This window comes from Poecilia formosa, unplaced genomic scaffold, assembly GCF_000485575.1.
Source record: "Poecilia formosa unplaced genomic scaffold, Poecilia_formosa-5.1.2 Scaffold244, whole genome shotgun sequence".
NCBI classification, from domain to species: domain Eukaryota; kingdom Metazoa; phylum Chordata; class Actinopteri; order Cyprinodontiformes; family Poeciliidae; genus Poecilia; species Poecilia formosa.
In genome coordinates, this window is record NW_006800183.1 from 765,141 (window position 1) to 789,279 (window position 24,139).

General features: G+C 36.8%; 2 protein-coding genes across 2 annotated transcripts; one reads left to right on the top strand and one right to left on the bottom strand.

The window, feature by feature from the left end:
• Positions 1-243: 243 nt before the first annotated feature.
• On the bottom strand, positions 244-3,959 carry mcts1 (MCTS1 re-initiation and release factor). The gene is made up of 6 exons (XM_007569695.2): positions 3,762-3,959; positions 2,175-2,327; positions 1,989-2,086; positions 728-861; positions 537-604; positions 244-451 (listed from the first exon to the last, which is right to left on the bottom strand). The coding sequence occupies exons 1-6, from the start codon at positions 3,770-3,772 to the stop codon at positions 370-372; spliced, it is 546 nt and encodes a 181-aa protein (XP_007569757.1). The 5' UTR covers positions 3,773-3,959; the 3' UTR covers positions 244-369.
• Positions 3,960-5,283: 1,324 nt separating this feature from the next.
• Positions 5,284-23,765, top strand: cul4b (cullin 4B). The gene is made up of 20 exons (XM_007569696.2): positions 5,284-6,231; positions 9,333-9,448; positions 9,526-9,629; positions 10,372-10,441; positions 13,122-13,195; positions 13,270-13,432; positions 14,819-14,908; positions 15,868-15,950; positions 16,035-16,102; positions 17,115-17,233; positions 18,274-18,466; positions 18,541-18,645; positions 19,324-19,434; positions 19,520-19,605; positions 20,767-20,874; positions 20,978-21,091; positions 21,740-21,845; positions 21,932-22,104; positions 22,179-22,331; positions 22,939-23,765. The coding sequence occupies exons 1-20, from the start codon at positions 5,757-5,759 to the stop codon at positions 23,032-23,034; spliced, it is 2,607 nt and encodes an 868-aa protein (XP_007569758.1). The 5' UTR covers positions 5,284-5,756; the 3' UTR covers positions 23,035-23,765.
• Positions 23,766-24,139: the final 374 nt, after the last annotated feature.

A 24,139-nucleotide genomic window follows, 5' to 3' on the forward strand; every position in this document is an offset into this window, starting at 1 on the left:
AATACGTTTTTACAAGCTAAACTGACATCTAGAGTCAGTTTTTAACCAACACTACCATTACTTTATTCACCTCTTTGAATATTCACCTTGCTCCCAACTAAAGCATGCAGATAAACAGGTTTAACTGTTGCTTTGTGTGTCACTTCGCCGCTCCCTTCCTCATAATGTCAACATGTCTGAAACCACATCACATCCTTGATGCTGTTTCTAATTCAAATAATTTAAGGAAAGCACAAACGGGGAGTGGTTTGAACCAGGATCTTTTATTCATTTGTGCATCATGATGGCAGATTTGCAGCCTCCAGCAGGTTACAAAGCGAAGTGTGAAGGTGGAAACGGCTGAGCTGCCGTCGCTCGGTTTGGGTGGCATCATTTGTACGTCTTCATGTGCCACAAACCGTCGTTCAGATAGTGAACGTTCTCGATTCCGATTCCCTTGTTGACTTTTTCTCTGTTCGTTAGACACAGATTCGGATCTTAGTCATAAGGACGTGAACAGTGAAGGATTTGTTTAGTAAAACATTTGGGAGGCTTACATGTTTTCAGCCGACATCTTCATTACACCAACACAAAGCGCGTGTTGCTTCCCCTCTGCCATGATCGCCTGAATCAACTTGTTAAAGACAAACATGTTGGAAATGTTGATTTAAAAGCTGCAGAGAACGTTGAAATTGATGTTGGACAGCAGAAAAAAAACTACAACAACACATCATGATTGAAAGGATACAACTACTGTGTCGGCAGCGGCAGGGTAGAGTTTGGCACCTGGTGAGGTGAGTCCGGGACACATGATGTTTGCTCCACTCAACACAAACTTTATGGCCCCTTTGTCCACTTGCTGGTGTGGAAGAATAAAAGGATCTGAGAGAAAAGGAAATAAAATCAACTAAATGCTTTAGTATCAGTAGGGCTGGGTGACAAATCAGTTAATTAAATTATTAAACATTCAATTTTTGGAAAATCTGGATTTTTTTCAACAATTCACTCCTTTGATTTGATGTTAGCATGCGCAGGGCGGCCATCTTGTTTAACATCTTCTCTTGAATTCAGCTAAATTTAACAGTGAGGCTAAATTTTTTAAAATCATAATGTTATAAAAATACTGTAATGTTTTCGCAGCATTTTTACCCAAGAAATACAAGAGGCGTCAAAGAGATTAAAATAAAACATTCTGTCTCAATGTGATTTCCTTTTTATAGAAATACTGATCTTACTGAATAAACTCAAGATAAATTTAATTTGTTACCTCCTAAATTAATTTGTAATCCAAGGCCAATCAAACAAACAAACAAAAACATTTTAGTTTCCAAAGTTGAAAATCAAAATGTTGCAGTTAATTTTCTTGACTTGAACATTTGAACTTTACTACTTCATGATATTTGTGCGATAATTATAGTTATTTATGTTTAACCTGATTACCTGAATTTCTGGTTTATTTCTCACAATAAGAAACATTAATTTCTGATTCTTCTCTTCATTCATCACCTGGTTCAAATCAGTTCAAATAAAAATACTTTATTAATCTGAGAGAGAAATTAAATGTTGTCACTTTTATAATCCCAGTAGCTTCAGCGTTGTTACAGAAACTGGATCTCCTGTAGCAGTCTGTATTACAGCAGCTCTGTAGAAGCCTCTGACTGAAGCATTTACTGTATAAGAGTTTTATGAAGAGGATGTCTTAATGTTATCAGAATAAAGACATAGTATTTCATGACAAAATAACCAAAAATTAATTATCCAAGCTTTTTTCTCATTAAAACGTTCTTCTGGTCTTTAATTTGCTAAAAATTATGATCATATTCTAGTAGTTAAACAAAAAATCTCTAATACTCCGTGGTACAACTCACAGAAGAGAGATGATTGAAATAAAAGCAGCTTTTTCAAAAATATTTCCTGTCATTTGTAATCTCAATTTTGAAAGAAAAAAGTAAATTAAAGTCAAATATCAGAGATTTTATTTTTAAACCATGTTGTTGAGGAAAGCTTACACTTATGGAGCAGCCTGAGGGTTGGATAGAAAGGTCCTTCCCTCTGTCTGAAGAAAAGCAGTTCTCCGTTCACTGTCAAGATTTCAATGTGTTCATGGCTGAAATGCACACAGAAGATAACAGTGCAGATCACCAACCTGAACAGAATATTCATGAGACAACGAAGGCAGGAAACGCGGATCGTACCATCTCACTATTTTAACAGGGTCCTTTTTTGGCATTATTTGATTGAGCCATGGCTCGATGTCGGGGAACTGTTCCAGCAGCTGGTTTTTGATGCCTTTGATCACCGATGTTTTCAGCTGGATGCAGTTCGACACATTTTCCTTCTCATCAAATCTGAAAAAAGCAAACAAACACATATTTAACTTTAAGAGTTATACTTATCCATGTATTTTTATTGATAATGTTAAATTGATAAAATTTAAAACTTTTCCAGCGCCAAACTCCATAGATAAAAACAATACAAAGTAACTAAGGAACATACTATAAATTTTCTCTTATATGACATGATTTATTACTAATTTGCTACTAATATGTTATAGTATTATAGAAGGGAGCAAATAAACTTTTTTTTAAATGTTTTGAAATGTGTCTTTTACACACACTCCATACACCTGACTAGTCTGAGAACAAAACACAAATGTAACAAAAAAAACCAAACTTTCAACAACTTTAACATCTAAAATATAAGACCACCTTTATTTGAATTACACTGATCAATAACTTATTGAGCCATTAGGAAAAATAAATATCTTACATTTAACATATCGGTTTGTTGTAAGGTAAATTACCTTCCTGCTCAAATTAAATACTTAAACAGAATATAAATAATCATTTGACTTTCTGTAAATAGTTTTGTCTCTTAAAAAATTATTACAGCTTTATTACAAAACTGTACAAGGACTATATACAGAAATCAAGCACTTTCCAATCCTTTAAAATCCTGATTTAAATAGAAACACAATACTTATTCCATTGTCATTTTTTTCTTTAATAACTCTCACATGTACTGATGGTATGGCTCATCAACATTTTAAACCTTTAGTTACAGCTTAACACATCATCCTCATTCCTAATTATCAATACCAGAAGAGTTCTTCTCCATTCCTCCATGTTCCCCAAATATGTTTAAAAGATCAACCTTCTTCTAGACTTCTGTACAAATATGTTGCAATTTTGAATTTTAAGTGCAAGAAAATCAACATTCTTTGTAGAACCTAACCCTTAGATTTTGGTATCTTATTTTTCTTTTTTATCATACTATTCATGTTTTACAAGCTACCAGAAAATATTAAAATAAACTGCCTGGTCATCCCATTAATTGGCTGACAGTTTATAAGTAGTATTTTAATCTGATAAGTTAATTTCGTGTTGGTAGGGAGCTGCATGAGAATGTTCATTAGTTTGTTTCTTTTGTGTGCTGTTTTAGCTGAAATATGAAAGAAAACAACTACTGATCCCACTCAGAAGCTCTGTTTGACTTAGACTGGTTTTATGCAGCTAACATCTAACAGAAAGCTACTGACAGAAAATAAAATAACTCAAATCTGCCCTTCTTGTATTAGCTGAATGCTAGCTCTACTAATGCTTATTGAAGCTACTCCTGCTTGCCTCAAAATCTAGTGTTACCAGTAGAAAATTAAACACCTTAAAGGTCAGTTTCTAAATACTAAATACTATCTTTCTACAATATCAAACACGCTAATGCTCGCAACTTAGCATTGGCTACTTCAGTGTGCTGCTAGCTAACGGTACAACACAGACACGTACTTTTTAAACATCCTCTCTGGTCTCTGGTGCCGCGATCTTCAAGTATGTCACAGCTTGTCCCGAACGTAGTTTACCAAGTCGGGCAAGCGGAAAGAAAAATCAGCAAAAACAGTTCATGTATTAGCTGTTGCTGCAGCAGATTTCCACGCTCCTTTTTAGTTGTATGAGATTTGCGTGACTTTACGACAGTTAACGAAGGTTAACTCGCATTACCTAGGTGACAGAGGGTTTCGTCACATAGAACGTCTGTTACGGGAGGGGGTTTGTGCTGCACTTTGTTTCAAAATACAGGTAAACCAGAGGTAATTATACCGAAATTGACTCCGTGTTAATCTAATGTATTAATATATGTAGTTTTTTTCTTTTTAGAAAATAGATTTTTTTTCATTTTACTTTAACTTTGTTCTCTCCCCGTTGCGACATTATAATTTTTAGATATTATTAAAACATTGAAATAAAGCATAACGTAAATCTTAAACACATTTTTATGCATCACACCTGAAAGAAATGTAGGCTTAGTTTTCAATGGCTTATGTACCTAGTTGAGAATAATTTGCTTGGTATAATAATAATAATAATAATAATAATAATAATAATAATAATAATAAGAAGAAGAAGAAGAAGAAGAAGAAGAAGAAGAAGAAGAAGAATTCCTTAGTGATTAATAAAGTCTTTGGAAGATTTTTTTCTTACATTTGGAGAAGTGAACGTCTGATTTTTCCAAGAATTAGAACTGTGTCCACCAAAAAGTATTTTTATATATATTTAAAATCCTGGATAAAACCAAAAACAATGACTTTCTGACAAAATTTTCCCAGAAGAGAAATACCTGGCTGTTACCATTAAAAACACCTTGCCAAAAGCATTAAATAACCCAAAATTAAAGACTCAACATTGCAGAAATAACTACAGTTGGTTTCAAACCCAAAACACATTGGATTATGGGTAGACTACCCAAAAAATTTACTCATATAAAAATAGTTCTGCCTCAATATATTTTTACTGAAGTAAAAGTAAAAAGTAGCCATCCAAGAAATTACTCAAGTAAGAGTAAAAATATTTTTCCAAATCTTTTTTTTATTTTTTTCAATACAAAATTTACGAAACTTAAGCAAAATCTGTGTGTGTGTGTCTGGTGATTTGTTTGGTTAAAACAAGCTTATTATTCATTCAGTGAAGTTACTCACTGAATGAGTTATTTAAGTCAGACTTCACTCTGACTTGAGTAAAGTCCAGAAACTTTACTCAAGTCAGAGTAGCAATACTTCATAATAAAGTAAAAGTAAAAAGTACAGTATAGCAAAAATACTTTTAAAAGTCTTTTTTCCCAAAAAGTTCACCAGTAAATGTAATTGAGTAGCTAGCTACAACTCAACTCTGAATATTATTAAATTTCCTGTTATGTGGATTCTTTCTTTCAAACTATTTCTGATCAAACATTAGGGAAATGGCGTTACTTTATCGCCATCTGGTGGCAGGTCGAAACAGAGCACCATGGTTAATATAAAAAACACGCTTGTGCAAAAAGTACTTTTGTACAAAGTACTTCCGGTGGGGTCACGGACTAGCTTTTTACGAGTGAGATTGTTTCTGCGTCTATTAACGTCTGTTTCGCTATCATGTGGGGTTATTAGTGTTGCACTTGAATAAGTTTTATAAATTATTGCCTTTAACGGCCGCTTGACCCGACAGCTGCCGCTGAACGACTTTACGACGCGGTTAGAAGACGGAGAGGTAAAAAAGAGGAAGCAGTAGCCAACCATCTTTATTCTCCTGCCAGCAATAACAAGAAAGAGACGAGGCTCCAGATCAGAGAAGCGTTGAGTAGTTTCTAATTAAATTTTCTGTTTTAAACTGGATAAACGAACCGGGTGAATCGAAACTGCACTTGTGAAGACAGACGAAGGCCATCGGACACTGAGCTCTTCCCTCGACAAAGCCTGGAAGTTTCGGATCAGAAGACTGGCTGTAAAGAATTAGTATTCCCGTTTTTTCATGTTTCCAACAGGTTTATCTTCCCCTAATCCCCCACCACCGCCAACCCAGGAGGCTAGACCCGCGGCTACTGATGTCAAAAGCGACAGTGGGAACATCACATCTCCGAAAAAGAGGAAAATAAACGGCTCAGAGAGGGACGACACGAGTGACACCATCTCCTCCTCGCCTCCCAAGACCCTCAATTCCTCCTCCTCCTCTTCCTCCTGCTCTCCCACTCCTCCGCTGCACATTCAGAAGAAGTTGAGGTTCGAGGATTCGGTGGATTTCATTGGACTAGATGTGAAAATGGCTGAGGAGGCTGCCGCCGCTGCTGCTGCTGCTTCGTGCTCCAATAACAAAAGCAAAGCCATGTTCCTGGCCGGTGGCGTGGGGGGACACCACGCGAACGGACTGACGAAAACCGCAGGGTCCGGCACCTTCTCCAGCAGCAAACCCGGTGCTGCCAAGAAACTAGTCATCAAGAACTTCAGAGGTACCTGGGGGAACTGGTGCAGAGAGCCACTGCAAACCGGTCACACACACATAACAAGTACCTGTTTATACTGATTTTTAGTGGTGCACCGATTGCACGATCCCTGATTACCGATCTTTAAAAAGCCGATAACGTTTTTTTGCCCATACCTTTTGTTGGCTAAGTTCTCACTGCAGCCTGAAGTGACCCAATTCTGATTTTTTAAAATTATTTTTTCGTCAAATTAGATTTTTTTTCGTTCACATTTCCAAATATATGCAACATGTAGGTGACCTCCAGTGTGAAACACAAATAACCTAAAAGTGTCCCACATGCGCAGTAGAGGGCGCAATAAAGTCACATACAGAGTGCTCAATGTTTTTCCAACCGCTGTAAAAAAAAAAAGAAATAGTGCTCAGTGTTTGAGGAAGTAAACATTGATGCTAATGGTATAGCCATATGGTTAGCTATACGATCGTAGGCTAATTGTATAGTTTAAATCTTGTCGATTTTTGAAGTTGTCCGACCAGAGCCAGCACATTAACAACTTAATCCTCATTATCGTCCGCCATTATTGTTGTTTTTCTTCAAGCTTATCAGGATGCAGAATAGTGATGTTCAGGTCGAATGAACGTGGCCGTTCAGATTCAGGTCACGTTTGATAAGATCGGATACGTGTCAGATATCTAAGGGTGCGTTCACACTGCAGCCTAAAGTGACTCAATTCCGATTTTTTGGCAATTCCGATTTTTTTTGCCGGGCCGTTCACACTCCCAGTAATTGCGACCTGTATGCGTTCTGCAGTGTAAACGGGCAAACGACCTGAAAGTGTCCCGCATGCGCAGTAAAGGGCGCAATAGCGTCAGCGTTCTCAGTGTTCTGCCAACCGCCATAAAGAAGAAGAAGTGCTCAGTGTTTGCGGAAGTAAACATGGAGGCTAACGGTGGAGCTTAGCTTACATATTTGAAGTTGTCCAACCGGAGCAGCATATTAACAACTTAATCCTCATATAATCCGTCATGGTTGTTGTTTTTCTTCCCGCTTGCGCGTATCAGGACGCAGAATAGTGAGATTTGTTGAGAAACGGTGACGTTCAGTTCAGATGAATGCGACCTGGACGTTAGGTCGCCTTTGAATCAAATACGTATCGGATATGGGTCACATTCGAAAAAGAATCCGACCTGTGCTGTTCAAACTGTCATGAAAAGATCGGATACAGGTCGCATTACGTCAAACAAAATTGGATTTGGGTCACTTCAGGCTGCAGTGTGAACACAGGTCTAAATATAGAAAGAAAGTCACTGAGTCGGCAACAGTGGCTGGTTCATTGGCGAGTTAGTAAAAGAATCAAGTCCTTTTAATTTGATGATTTAGCCCATGTGACACAAACTTTGGACCCCTGCCACAAGAGATGAATAATAATGAAGAAACAACTGGAATTGATAAAAATCAGAATCAAAGGAAAAAATCTGAAATTTGTACCGGCTAGGCCCGTGGGTCCAAATGTTTGTAGAGAGGGCCAGAATCATCCGGGTTGAAATGACATTTCCCCAACAGAGGCAACAGTAGAAAGAGATTAAAGTGTTACTATAAAAATGACAGAAATCGCTTTTCAGTGTTATTTTAATTAGATATATCATCAGGCTGGAGTGGTGCTCATAGAGGCAGCTATGTGGTGTTGGCGCCCTAAGGAGCTGCTTAACTTGCATATGCTTTGTCCGGCCCTGACCTGCCAGTCAAACCTCTCCCACAGCAGAGCACAAGAAGACAACAACTTTGTATAAACCAGTTGTGCCTCAATTGCAGTTTTCTGGCTGATTGCTGATTACCGATCGGTGCATCCCTAATGTAAACACTAATAAATAAAGACATTTCTCTATTTCTTTATGATTTTTAGACCTTTGCTGAGTTAGATAAGATCAGGGTATAACATCAGTTTCAAGTGCAAGTATCCACCAATCTCCCAAAATTAAGGAAATCGGATTTATTGACTGGTTGATCAAACCGCTGAAGCAGCAAACTAGGGCCTAAACTATATGCCAATCAAACCTTTCCCAAGCCCATAGGTTTCCAAAGTGTGGCTGGATGGCCATTTCTGGCCTTTGGATTAAGTTTGTGTTTGAGAAGTACAAAATTGGCCCACCGTCATATTTTTTTGTAATTGTTTTACAATGAGATTTCGATGGCAAGTTTATCTTTTTTTAAACAGAAAATGTTAAAGACGACACAAACCTTTCTTTACTACCATTTATGTTAGAGGTGCAACGATTTGTCAGCCAGGATATTTCCTTAATTTTGGGAGACTGGTGATCAGTTGATATTCACTCGTGAAGCCGATCTTATCCACCTCGTCAAAGGTCTAAAACTCAACCTCTGTCCTCTTCTGCTCTGCCTTTAGAGAGGTTTGACTGACAGACCGGCCCACCAGGTCGTGTCCGCACATTCACAGTTAACAGTCGTCATCCCACTGTCACCAACTCAGCGACTTTCTTGTCACACTTGGCAACATTTCAGGGGAAAAAAAATTGGTATTGACAAAAATCAGAATGGGCAGGTCAGGCTTTTTAAAGATCAGCGATTGGCCAGAAAACTGCCATCGTTGCACCCCTAAATTAGAATATATGCCTTAATTAGAGTTGCACCGATCAGACTTTAATCTGCCAACAGAACAAAAACATTTTCATCAATATTAAAGGATTATTTAATTAAAACAAACCTCTACATCTTGTTATATTCTTGAAGTGTAATAAAATATTTCCAGTTGAAACTGGACCAAAAATACTTTCCAAGATTTTGTGTTTTTACAGTGAGCAAAGTTTGCTTTTGAGTAAAAGTCGCTGGTGCTTGCAAGACAATGTTTAAAAAACAAAAGTGGTTATTTAAAGACAAATACTTTGCATTGCACCCATTTTCTTCTATTGTAAGAAGGTTTTACTTTCTGTTATTTTGTCCTAATTAAAAATAGAAACTCACTAAAAACATGCACTGGGGGCCAAATTTGTAAAATCTTTTTATCGGTTTAACTACAAAAAACAAGCATTTTTAGAAAAAGACAAGCTGTTGCTTCGTATAAACTGAGTTCCACTGTCTTCTCTGCATTCAGTGTTGTGTTTTTCTTGCAGAAAAGCCCAAGTTACCAGAAAACTACACGCAGGAGACCTGGCAGAAGCTGAAAGAAGCCGTGGAGGCCATTCAGAACAGCACTTCCATCAAGTACAATCTAGAGGAGCTCTACCAGGTATCGGCTCTGAATGGGAAGCCGGCTGCCTGTTCGCTCTGCTGGCCGATGAAACTTTCCCTCCTCTGTCTCCACAGGCTGTTGAAAACCTCTGCTCCCATAAGATATCTGCCAAACTGTACAAACAGCTGAGGACCGTGTGTGAAGACCACATCAAGGCACAGATCGATCAGTTCAGGGAATATCCTTTACACTTTCTGGTCATTTTAAACAATAATCAGTTGTTCTTTGTCTTAATAAGTTAATCTAAAACTGATAAAGTGGCATCTGTTGTGTTTAAGTACGGATGTGATGGCAAATGCAGGTTTTAGTCAAATTTTTCATGGAATAATTGTGTTGAATTTCTACAAAAATGATCAAGTTGGAAACTTTGTGCTTTTATGATTTCTGTAATTTTACACAATTATCAACAGATGGAAGAACATTTATTCATCGTCTGTTTGCAAATGATTTATATTTTTCTTTATTTTGAAAACTAAAAATAGAAATAAAATGGTCTTACCAATTAGTTTTGGTTTAGTTTCTAGTGAAAACATATTAGGCAACTTGAAATAAGACAAAACTAACTTACAAATACATTTTCAGCAAGAAATATGAACTTGTTTAATTTAGTTTAATAATTCCCTAATATTATGATTACTAGAGAAGATTATTTCACTTTATAACAAGATATTTTCCCATGTTTTTTGTGAAACAATCCTCCAATGAATCTAGCACTATTCCATCAATATTAAGGAGTTATTAATTTAAAACAAGCCCTTATATATTGTAAGTTAGTCAAGTGTACTAAGATATTTGCACTAGAAACTGGACCATAATTACTTGGTAAGATTTTGTATTTTTCTAGTGTAAATGTTGCAGATATGATAATTTTAAGTATAAATTTGAATTAAAGTCGTTTGTTGCCCTGACCTGGTTTTTACGGATGCCCTGGACAGCGTCCTTTTCCTGAAGAAAATCGATAAGTGCTGGCAAGATCACTGCAGACAAATGGTGAGTCCATTCACTTCTGCACATTAGTTGTAACTATTAGAGTAAATTAAAAATATATAAATTTAATGAGTGGAAAAGGGGTAATAATTATTAATTTAAATGAAGAAATTTCTATAACCAGAAATCCACGATCATTCATCAATAGTTTAAAGTTTTTCTGCAAAATGTTGCATGAAAATATGAATTACACAACGTAGAAAGCAGTAGGGTTTTGTCTGTTTGAATAAATTCTCCAATTTTAGGTCGGTTAGGATTACAAAACTGTATATTCACTCAATTCCAGAATAAGGAGATAAATCTGCAAGATATTTTCTTTTTGCTGCTTCCTTCAAAGTAGAAAGTTCATATTCATTCACTTGGACAATTTTGTAAACCTCAGATTATATCCTAAATTGTTTGGACTCCAAAATACTATAAAATCTAGCAATTAATATGAGTAAATACTACAATTTTCTTAATAGTAAATATGGGTTTTTTCTTGTTCTGATCTGAGCTTCCATCACTTCTGACGTTTAGCAGTTTGGTTGCCGTTTGCGTCCAACATGCTAAATATTGCATAAACATGAAAAATGCAAGTTAAAAACATTTACTGCACTTTAAGCAGTCATTTACAATACAAATATTGCACACACTGATATCACAGTGGTAATGCATTCGCAATTTATTATTCTATATTAAATCATACCTGGTTTCAGCTGTAAATAATAGTAAAATTAATGTTTAACTTTGAGAGATTTGGAGTGATTTACCGTTTAAAAACTGATAAAATGAAACCTTAAGGTAGCTTGTACAGCTGTTTGTGCTGGCGCTCGGCCAGCCGGTCAAAGCAGAGCCTGTTTTGTGTTTTGGTGTGAAGCTGCCAGGGATGAGACGTGCTGACCCAGTCAAAAAGCTGTGAAGGAGCGCTTGTTTACGCCTCTGCACAGCTGAAACCTGAGCTCCCAATTTAACCTCCCTGACAAACACTGACAGAAAATGACAGCTTGACCTCCGCAGGATTTTACATGTTGGGTCAGAAAAGTGTGAAAGCTCTTCTCACCTGATGTTTTTTCTCCTGTCTGGCTGATGAGCGGCTCAAACTCCTCAGGATGAACAGCGGCTCTGTTTCAAAATACTCTGTTTATTTAACTCCCAGGATTGTTTAATCACATTTTCTATCTGTGAGTTGATAGATCTGAAGTGTAACAAGACTAATTCAATGTATAGTGACTTGAGAAAGATCTCCAGCCTCTTCAACCTGTTTATATTTACTCTGACACCCCCAAATAAAACTGAGTACAATCAGTTTTCATTAGAAGTAACCAAATCAGAAAATGGATTCAATCAATTCCCTGAATTTCAAAGCCCAGCAATGTATTACTGTATGGAGACTTGAGATGAATCTGTAACAGGGGTGTCCAAAGTGCGGCCCGGGGGCCATTTGTGGCCCTTGGACAGATTTTTGTGGCCCCCAACTGCAGATCAAAAATGATACAGATTTGTTTACTAAACTTTTTAATGAATTTTTAATCCGGATAAAATTATTACAATGGAAGATGTTAAGTATTATACAAGGTATTTATCTGTTTGAAACCAAGTCTAACCAGAGACTTTTACTTTTACGACTTTGCTGTTCCTAAATCAGCTTTAATTTAATTATAATATATTTTTATTATTGTCATTTAATATATTATAAAACATTTTAATATAAGATATTGTGATATAACAGTTTTTAATATTATTATTGTTAATCACAAATATTCATATTCATAATATTATGGTTCATAATAATAATCATCATTATTAGTAATTTTATTATTTTTAATAATAATACGGTTTATTCATAGCTGCCTTTCTTGACCCTCAAGAACACATAACATCAAATAAAAGATAAAACGGTAAAATAATAAAATCAATTGAAAAGAAAGAGCAGAAGACTTCGGTTAAAAAAAGCAATTTCACATAAACGTGTTTTCAGTTTTGATTTGAAATTAATTTATTAAACTTTGCTAAGTAGAGTGTTTATTGTTTAACTATATCGGCTTTAAAAAATTCTGTTTTTTTGTAACAGAATAAATTTGTTCAACAGAGCCTAAAAGAATCTGAAAACTTGATGCTTTTCTAGTTTTAACACAGCAAACATAAAACAAAATCAGACAGCATTCTGGGAGATGTAGGCAGAGCAAAGACTTGAGCTGCTCAACCTCTCATGACCACCTGGTGGAATCAACTGACTCACTCACTCCTTGGTTACCTAGCAACTCACTCACTCCTTGGTTACCTAGCAACTCACTCACTCCTTGGTTACCTAGCAACTCACTCTCTCCTTGGTTACCTAGCAACTCACTCACTCCTTGGTTACCTAGCAACAACTTGCTGAGTAACTGTCACAGCAGCAGTTTAAGGTTTTGCCTCATAACTGCTTAAAAATAAAGCAACAGCGTGGAGTGAAAAATGTGTATAAAACAGGAAAGATCACGCTGCCAGTTTTGAAGTATTTCATCTATCTAAAACAAAAAACAAATCAATAATTATCTGTTGACTGACATGAGAAGCTTATATCGTGATAAGTTTTCCGGCCATGTTGTCCAGCTTTATGTTTCAGACAGAAATTGAAGATTTGGTGCAGCTGACTGTCAGACCTTAAAGTTTTGTTGAGAATTTGTTTTTATTCATAACTTGTTTTGTTTTTGTCCCACAGATCATGATTAGGAGTATATTTCTGTTTTTGGATCGCACCTATGTTTTACAAAATTCTATGCTGCCATCGATCTGGTGAGTGGTGAGTGATTTTCAGCCGCTGCGAGGCGGTTCTGTGGGTGCTGAACCTGGACTGCTGTGCTGTGCAGGGACATGGGGCTGGAGCTGTTCAGGTTCTACATCATCAGCGACCTGAAGGTCCAGAGTAAAACCATAGACGGGATTCTGCTGCTCATCGAGAGGGAACGAAACGGAGAAGCCATCGACCGCAGTCTGCTGAGGAGCCTACTGAGCATGCTCTCTGACCTCCAGGTAACCCTCTGAAGGGATCCACGATTAGTGGGAACAATAGACTTTATTTAAGAAACGTTTATTTTAGATGGAAAAACAATAACACTGTAGACTGTTTAGTTTTTATAGATTTTAATAAAATATTGTCACACGGACGTTGCCATGTTGTTCACACTGCAATGCACTTTGGGTAATTGACTTGACCGACTGCGCTAGCTCAGTCCAGCCAAAACAACAATGAGTATCATCATTCAGCCTTTTCAGTTTGAACCAGATCGCGTGTAGATTGATGGGAATGTAGAAATCACAAGAGGGGGTGAAGATGAGGAGGACCAAATGGAGGAAGAGGACAGAGCTGGTGTTTGCTGCTTCTGCCTTCAGCTTCGTAAATGAAACGATGAATGACACTTAACTCTGGTCCGAATGTGTGATTGGTAATCAATCAGTCAATCAAGTTTATTTGTATGGCACATTTAAGCAACAAGGCAGTTCAAAGTGCTTTACATCATAAAAACACCAGAATACAGTCGAAGAAGAAACGGTCAACAAAACAGTTCGTCTGATGGCATCATTACACATCAGGATGTTTATCAGCGTTTCATTCATAATGTTTCAAAAGCTGCTCTTAACAGGTGTGGTTAAATCTGGATTTAAAGTAAAGTCAGGTAAGTAGTTCTGTAGCTCTGTGTCGGGTAACGCAGAGCTACAGTTGGATCGGCAGCAGTGTAGCTTCGTTAGCATTTGAAAGAGCCTCCAGCGCTGTCGGATGTTTCTCCCAGTGTTTTTCGCCCACTAGCCGGCGGCAGAAGGGTTTAGGCGCTTTGTGGATAAAAACTGTCAACACAGCATTTATTTAGCCCGTTAAGGGAATCATCACCTGTTAGAGCCTTCGTCAGTTTTGCTCATACAAATGACTCAAAGTGTTCTGGAGAAAAATGTTGAGGGTCCTGCGGAAGTTGTGTTCGGGTCTGTCCCACTTTTTTTAGTTACACAGAGTCACATTGTCTAAATTTGCACCAAACGCATTATGATGAACAACAACTCGGGGGGGGGGGAGTTATCCTCCCTGTGTTTACTCTGTAGGTCCCAGTACAGAACGGATCCAAGCCTCATCATCCCAGCATGCATTGCTCCAAAAAATGGCGAACTCCATGAGTGAAAAATATAACAAAGATCAAAGTTTTTTTGAAGTATTTATGAGTTTTGGCGTTTCTCAGACAGCATTTTTCTCAGTTAATAGGAAACTTGGAACATATTTAGGCCACCATGTTCAGCTAATCGTGGATCCCTTTAACATCTGATCTTGCTGTGTTGCTTCTGTGGTTTTTGTCTGCGCACATGAGAAATGTGGATGTTCTTGTTGACAAATGGCCTTAATGGATCCTCTGCTTCCTCTGTCTCTAACAGATTTATCAAGACTCGTTTGAGCAGCGCTTTTTGGAGGAAACTAATCGACTTTACGCCGCAGAGGGACAGAGGCTGATGCAGGAGCGAGAGGTGATTTATGTGACCTCACACTCTGGAGGCGCTCACTCTTTCCTGATTGTATTTTTAGAAAAATGCAAAATGTTTCCGGGTTTTCTGCTGATTTTTTCAGCTTAGTAAATACGCAGGGAATCTGTAGCAGCTTGTCCATTGATGCTGTTCATAAAGATTTTCAATTTCTTACAGTAAATAAACTGCAAACCACAAAATCTTATCACGTATTTTAGCCTAGTTTTTAGTGCAAATATCTTTGTACATTTTAAATAAAACAAAACAAACTTATAAGTAGAAATTTTGAAGTTTAAGTTTGTTGTACGTCAGTAATTCATTAATATTGATGGAAAAAGTAGAAGTTCCAGAATATTTCACTGATGAGAAAAATGTTTTGTTTCTATAAAAATGTGTTCAATCTCTTATAAAAGCTGTAGAAAAACAAACATCAATCTTAAAGTGAATGTTGTCACATGTGTCCTGTTGAAAAATGGAGGTGGTTTCCCGTCTGTTTACATCCTCGTTTGGTTCTTGTAAGTTTTACTTTCAGTTTGCAGATGAAGGTGAAGTCTTGCAGCAAATCATTTATAATTTTTATTTACCTAAATCCACTAAATCAAGAAAACATGGCTTCTTTGATGAATTCTGCATGAATGATTTCTAGCAAATTAAATATAATATTTAATATAGTATTTAAATATAGTATCTAATACTGTGTATGCATCAACTCCATGGCAACTTAGCGGATGTCATTTGTTATTTTTGTTTATGTTTTTTAACTTTAGCTTTTAAAAGCTACTAGTTAGATATAACATTACTTGATCACCGTTTTTCCTTTTAAATTCTGGCTTTTAACTTCCTGACAATATAAAGAAAACTGGATGTTTATGAGGACTTAATACTTTTGAATGTTTCAGTAAATTTTAGTGCATCTGGGTTCAGAGCTTCCTGTGGTTACCAGTTTATTTTCTTTTTTTCAGGTGCCAGAATATCTCCATCATGTCAACAAACGCCTGGAGGAAGAGGCTGACAGAGTAATCACATATCTGGACCAGAGCACACAGTGAGTGTTGGTTTGCTGCATTTAGTTTGCAGCGTGAGGCTAAATTAGATTCAGCTGTTAAACTAAGATTAATTTATTTCTCAGAAAACCACTCATTGCTACTATGGAGAAGCAGCTGCTGGGTGAACATCTCACTGCGATTCTGCAGAAAGGTACTGCAGACCCATTATTGTAGAAATTAAACATTGTTTTTCCAATTATTAAATGTCCTTCATGATTGTTTTGCACATTAGAAGCAGAAACATTTAATTTTTATTTAATTTTACGTGACATACAAAGCAGTAAATAATTGAAACCCTATTCATTGCAGATCCAGTTAATAGATGATTAACCTGCATATAATTTAGTCAAAAATAAATACATTCTACATTTAAAATAAAAAAACATGTTTATTGGTAAATATTTTCTACCCAGAATTCCTCAAGTGACAAAGCTTTTGAGCTTCACGAGGTTCAAAATCTGTAAAAAAAAAAAATTAAAATTAAAATTAAGACCCTTCTAATTATGAATCCATTAATCTAATAAAAAAATCAGTGGATCAAACATAAACTGTATTGATAAGTCAAGCAGGAGGGCTCAACTTTTCACACGTTGATGTTGGAAATTTGTATTATTAAGTCAAAAATAATAAAATATAAGAAGTGAAATTCTTTTTTTAGCTGCAGTCTTTGCTACAAATGACCAAGCGTTCACTAATAGAATGCTGTTATTGCAATTTAGGCAATAAATGTTTTTTTTCTTTCTCAGAAATTAAATTATTTATTTACATCTTTTATTAAAAAAAAGACTTAAGTGGTTAAATCGATTAGTTGTCAGAATGCTCTGTTAGTAAAACAATCATTAGCTGTAGCTCCAAAATATAATTTTTGTTCTTCTAATTTGTAAAATTTAAGTCTCTCAATGAGGAAAATTGAAACCCAAAGACTTCCAGCAGTAACTGAGGCAGTTTATTTATTCAGAGGAGCATGCCACACTTTACAGATTTATAATTATAAAAATGTTAAACCTTCTCCTGCACAATTATGCACAATTTTCTTTGTTCTGTCTCCTAAAATCAAATGGAAATACGGTGACTGTGGTTGTTGTAGAGAGAAAAAGCAGTGGATGTTTTTAGTTTTTAACCAGCTTGAGGGAACCTGACGGTGTGTCATTGAAACCTCGCAGGGCTGACCCACCTGCTGGACGAGAACCGGATTCAGGATCTGTCTCTGCTGTATCAGCTCTTCAGTCGAGTTCGAGGCGGCGTCCAGGTGCTGCTGCAGCAGTGGATAGAGTACATCAAGGTACGACCCAGAAACGATCCACTTCTTCTCTTCCAGTACCAATATCTGAGGTTTGGTATCGGCTGATAACGATCCGACACAGAAAAACAGAACTGCCTTAAAATGTTCCTTTAAACACAGACATAAATGTACTGAATTAATTTGATGACTCTGGACCAGTAGAGCACATTTAAATAAACCAACAGCTTCAGGAGCAAACATGTAAGAACAACTTTTAACTTCTTCAGTCAGTGCAGTCAGGAATAAAACGGTAATAATAAAGAAACTGACAAAAACAATAAGCTGGTGGTCAAACATAAACAATAAAACTGCTACAAACATTCTTTCAAATGTTGCAGAGACTTGTTATAATTTAAAATGGATAATAAAGCATGATGTCACTCAGAGCACAAAGCATAGAATTAGACTGAATAGATTGACTTTTGTTGATTGGGTATCGGTCAGAATGTGCCCAATTTATATTTTTTTTCCAAAATTGAGACCAAGACAGACATTAATGTCTGACCGTTGCTTCTGTGGATAAAACTAGGGCTGAACGATTAATCAGATTAATCACGACTAATCAATTATTTAAACAATACATAATCGATTGTTAACTTGAGTTTACAGACTCAAAACAAATAGCTGAAAAAAACACAACATATTCAGAGCAGTAATTAAGCTAAAACGGTACAAAATGTTTATAGTTTTTGCATTTAAGATAAAAATCCTTTGTTTACCCAAAACACCTCAGTGAGCAGTTTTAGCTTCAACTGGGTCAAATTCACTAGAAGAATGCTGTTATCGCATTTTAGTCAATTAAATGTTTATTTTCCTAATTAATAAAAGGATTTTTAAAATGTATTTGTATCTTTTAATATATTCATAGGTGGTATAATGAAGGCTTAAGAGGTTAAATAAAGCATCTTTATAAAGTGCCAATTGTTTAAATCCAGTTAATTAATCACTAGTTGCATCTTCTATAAAACACTAGTAAGACCCTGAGCGTTAACTTTAGTTTCTTATTAAGTTAAGTCCTTTGATATTTTCCCCACATGCAGGCGTTTGGAAGCACAATCGTAATCAACCCTGAAAAAGACAAAACGATGGTTCAGGAGCTGCTGGACTTCAAGGACAAGGTGGATCACATCATCGACATCTGTTTCCTGAAGAACGAGAAGTTCGTCAACGCCATGAAGGAGGCTTTCGAAACCTTCATCAACAAGAGGCCGAACAAGCCTGCAGAGCTCATCGGTCGGTAGCTGAGCTTTTCCCCCCCGTCGTCACAGCGACGCTGCAGGAGTTCATGTTTTCTGTCTGTTTTCCAGCCAAACACGTCGATTCGAAGCTGCGGGCAGGAAACAAGGAGGCGACGGATGAAGAACTGGAGAAGATGCTGGATAAGATCATGATTATCTTTAGATTTATATATGGTAAGTTAATGTTGGACTTTAAGTTCACTTTTTTAGTTCCCATGCGACATCGTGCGTCTGAACTTTGTAGCCGACAGCCATCTTGGCAGGCAGTTGCTATGACAACAGTCAACGAGCCACAAGCTTTGAACTGGCCCTCTCCTCTTTCTTACCTAACTTATAAACGATATAAGTACATCACAACTATTACTCTATTAGTCTTTGAGTTTTCTACCCTCCTCTGTGTAATACTAAGATAAATATCAGTGATATTTACTGTATTTCTTACTGCCAGGTTAACAAAATTAGCTTAGCTAATGTAGCTTTTAGCTGCTAGGTAAGACGGACATGTAGCCTGAGAGACTCACTCTGCCAGCCACCAGAACCTCGATATTCAGACACCAGAACCTCGATATTCAGACAAAGACTTTGTACGTCCTTTACAAATAAATTTAAATGTTGATTTTAAGCATCCATGGACTTCAGGCTGCAAAGATCCTTCATGTTGTTCTCACTCTTCCTGCAGCCATTTTGTTCATGCATCTTTCTCTCTTTGCGAAGAGCGTCCACACATTTTCTTTTTGTTCGGTCCGCTGTGCACAGCGCTCGCCTGCTAAGATGGCACAGGTCACTTCCGGTTCAGACTTGTGGAAACTTTTATTGGAGATCAGGATCTGTAATGATTTGTTGTCATTTTAGGAAAAGACGTATTTGAGGCTTTTTACAAAAAGGACCTGGCCAAGAGGTTGCTGGTTGGAAAAAGTGCCTCAGTGGATGCTGAAAAGTCAATGTTGTCGAAGCTGAAACATGGTCAGTTCATCCTTTAAAAAACAAAACCTTAACACTGAATAATAATTGTTGACCTCTGACTGCGTTGTTGTTGTTGTTTCCTCAGAATGTGGAGCGGCGTTCACCAGCAAACTAGAGGGAATGTTCAAAGACATGGAGCTTTCTAAAGACATTATGGTGCAGTTCAAACAGGTAAAGGAGCTTTGCATTAATGTTTTCATATGTGGCCTTTAATAAATCTAAATCCTTAAATGATCTCTAAATAAATGAGAAAAGGCTTCAAAAGATTTACAATGGAAGAAGTGACTAATTTTGCACGATACTTCAAAAGCTCTTCTTCTTTAACTATTACACTACAACTGATTTTTTTTTTTTTTATTTATAAGAAACTAGACGAGGGTAGAGTACCCAAAAATTTTACTACTTTTAAATAGTAGCATTACTTTTACATATTTCTACTCAAGTAAAATTAAAAAGTAGTTGCCTAAGAAATTACTTCAGAGGAACAGAAAGTATTTGGTAAAAATCTACTCAAGAACTGAATAATTGATCAAATTATGATTCATTTAATATCTAAAAATTACAAAAATATAGTAATTTTTGTAATTTTTAGCCACAATATAAAGTGGAAATTTCAGTAAAAATTCATCTCAGAAATTGTCTGAGATTGTGTAGAATTTATTTTTTTACTTTTGGTGCTCAGAAATGTACTTGTTGTTTTTGTTTTTCTAGAAAGTCTCTGAGATTAATCTCAAACCTTATTGTTTTCTACCAAATTTTCAAAACCATTTCAAAAGAAATGTTTCCAAATTTCTTTTAATAAAAAAACTGATGAAACTGTAACACAAACAGCAGGTGTGTGTCTGTCTGGTGAAAGTTTGGTTAAAACATGTTTGTTTTTTATTCAGTGGGTAGAAAATCCAGACATTTTACTCAAGTAAGAGTAGAGATGCTTTATAATTTAATTGCTGAAGTAAAAGTAAAAAGTAGAGTAGTAAAAGTAATTTTTTTCCCAAAGCGTTACTTGGGTAAATGTAACTAGTTACAACCCGGCTCTTAGTAATATATTAGAGGAGTCGTATGCAAAATAAAATTAGCAGCTGGTCTATTTGCAGCATTCTCGTGTCTTCGCCTTCTCACCCTCAACCCCAGTCCTTTTTTGTTTTTTGTTGCGCCTCCTGTTGCCTCCGTCAGGCTGCAGCTAACTCCCTGTTGCTGTAAACTTGCCCCGACTCGCCCCACTGCAGGGCTTTTGCTCAGGTGCTTTTGAATTGCCCCGTCGTCAGCTGACGCACGACGGCAGAAATGTGAATCTGTGCTGCTCAGTAAGTCGTGTTTCTGCTTTCTTTCTAGTACATGCAGTGCCAAAACATTCCCGGCAACATTGAGCTGACCGTCAACATCCTCACCATGGGCTACTGGCCCACCTACGTCCCCATGGAGGTCCACCTGCCCCCTGAGGTTAGCGCCGCGTAAATGTTCACGTGACCGGAACATGATGGGGGTTTTTATAGCGCCGAAGCTATAAATACCCTTTGTTACGACCTCTGTTATCTCTGTCCAGATGGTGCGCCTGCAGGAGATCTTCAAGACGTTTTACCTGGGCAAACACAGCGGCAGGAAGCTGCAGTGGCAGTCGACGTTAGGTCACTGCGTCTTAAAAGCAGAATTTAAAGAGGTTATTAGCTCTGTGTTTTCCTAGAATGTCGTTTTTTATTTTGACTCTCAGGAAAGGTTATATTTGTGATGCAGTCTTAATGCTGCGCTGAGAAAATTTGGTAAATGAAATCAAGAGAATAAAGTCGTAATTTGATTTTATTCTTATTCTCGTGATATTACTTTATTTTATTTTCATTATTGTAAAGACACTTTAATTACTTACACTCACTTTATTCTCAAATCTTATAACTTTATTTTCCTATTATGTCTTTATTCTTGTCTTATTTCAGCATTATTCACTTAATTTTATGACTTTACTTTTGTAATTTTATGACTTTATTCTCGTAATATTACTTACTTAACTTAATTCTCTTTATTAGAAACTAGTAAATTTACGTACACGTAAAAATGCTCAAAATTTTATAACCTTATTTTTGTTGTATTATGACTTTATTCTTGTATTATTTTAACTTTATTTTCACAACATTATTACTTTATTCTCATAATATTATGACTTTCTCATACTAATTTGTTCTTGTATTACTATAACTTTATTCTTGTGCAAGTTTATTCGCATAATACTCATAATTTTATGGCTGTATTCTTGTTGTTTTATTTTTGCCCTCGTATATATTAACTCTGCTGTCTGGATGTTTTTCTGCTGAAGGGCAAGAAGGAGCTGCAGGTGTCTCTTTTCCAAACGCTGGTGCTGCTGATGTTTAACGAAGGCGAGGAGTTCACTCTCGAAGAAATCAAAGTAGCTACAGGAATAGGTTTGTTGTCGTGTCGCCGTTCGGTTCGCTTCCTGTCTTTATGTCGGACATCTTGTCTGAAAAGCGTCTGGTTTCTGGGCTCACAGAGGACAGCGAGCTGCGTCGGACGTTGCAGTCGCTAGCCTGCGGAAAAGCACGAGTCCTCACCAAAATCCCGAAAAGCAAAGACGTGGAGGACGGAGACAAGTTTTCCTGCAACGATGACTTCAAACACAAACTCTTCAGGATCAAAATTAACCAGATTCAGATGAAGGAGACGGTATAAACAGCTTCTGGATGTAGATTGTGTATGTGTATCAAGTCAAAGGTTTTCAGATGAACAAATGTGTTTAGGTGGAGGAACAAGCCAGCACCACGGAACGGGTGTTTCAGGACCGTCAGTACCAGATCGATGCGGCCATTGTGCGGATAATGAAGATGAGGAAGACTCTGAGCCATAATCTGTTGATGTCTGAGGTTTACAACCAGCTCAAATTTCCTGTCAAGGTAACTAGTTTGTTTTTCATCTCACATCACTTTCATTTGTTTTTTCTTTTTATTCATATTTTTATTGATACTTTTGCGTATGGAAGCAAAGTGTTTACATATTTCACGGTGCAGAAGTGTTGAGCATAAACAAACTGTTTACACCATTGACTTTAAGATGCATGTTTTCAGGAGCAAAGAATGCATGCAGAACAACTCCAATAGTGAAACACAGAGAAAATTAATAGTGAAAAAACACACACACGTGTACACATGCATATGTACACTTACACACAAAGAAAGCTGGGTGCGCCGGTGGGGTTCCCATTTAGAGTACAATTTGTTCAAGTTTCCAGTTTTTGTATTTCTAATTTTCTCCACTTTCAAAAAGGAAATGACCTCATTTCCCATGTTTGGTTATCGTTAGCATAGAAAATACAGAAATTTTACTCAAGTAAGAGTAGAAATACTTCAAAATGAAAGTACTCAAGTAAAAGTAAAGAGTACAGTGCAGTAAAATACTCTTAAAGTAAATTTTTTCAAAGACGTTACTGAAGTAAATGTAACCAGTTACTGGTGACCTCTGGTTGTTTGTTACCGTCTTCTCTCTTGTTCTCTTCTCTCCCAGCCTGCTGACCTAAAGAAGAGGATAGAGTCTCTTATTGACCGGGACTATATGGAGCGCGACAAGGAAAACTCCAACCAGTACAACTATGTGGCCTAGTTAAAGGAAGAGAGAAGCAGCCGTTCCAGTTTAGAGCAACAGGTGTCCTGAGTGATCGGTCTTTCAATCTTTTGCTCCCGTGGATGTTAAACCATTATCATCTTCAACCCAACGACCGACAAGTGAATGGCCACCGCTCCGCAGGGTTTCCGTCAGGGGTCATGTGACCCTGTGGACTGCATGCCCGTTTAAAAAAACAAAAGAAAAAAAAAGAGAATATCCTCCATATTTTCTCAGTGCCTCTGAGAGAGTTGGGACAAAGAAGACACACAGTTCTGTTTGCTCTTTTTTAATGGAGAGGAAAAATATTTATTTTCTGACCTAGATCCTTTGTCCATAGATTAAAACAATATGCTCTTTGTTATGAAATCATTTTTTTCCTTTTTATTCATCCATCCTCCCAAGCTAATGCTGACACGCCTATCAGTGCTCTAAATGTATCACATGTTGGAAAGAAAAACAATCCAAAATATTAAACTGATGCTTGTTTCTTCACTCGTGGTGAAATGTTGGACTGTTGGGCTTAGCATTCAAAGATGTTTTGGAAGTATGTTGCGTATTGTGGGGTCTGAAGTTACGTTTGACGGTTTTAGCAGCCAGGTGATAAAAGCAGTGAGCAAATGAGCACCCATTGTTTAAAAGCGGAGTTTGTGCCAAAAAGGAGCATTTATTTCTGTTTAAAAGGTGTTTACGCTGCTAACCCAATTGTTCAAGTATATGCATACAATATTCTTGGTTGCCTTTTTATTTCCTTCAAACATTTTTATACATGCACCACATGTGATATTTTAAGTGAACCATTTGTCAGTTTACTGCTCGATAGTTTTTTTTTTTCTTTTGTTAACCTTTAGGTTTATTAAAAGCACAAAAAAAACATCCGTTGTCATGCTACACAGAAAACACTCATTTCTCTTATTTGCAAGTTTCCATGTGGGGCTTTGGAGACATTTACACTGCAAAAACACACAATCTTACCAAGTAGTTATGGTCTAGAGTCTGGTGAAAATATTTCAGCACACTTAAAATAAGACAAAATTAACTTACAAGAAATATGAGCTTATTTTAAGTCAGTGATTCCTTAAAAGTACTAGTTCCATTGTATGAT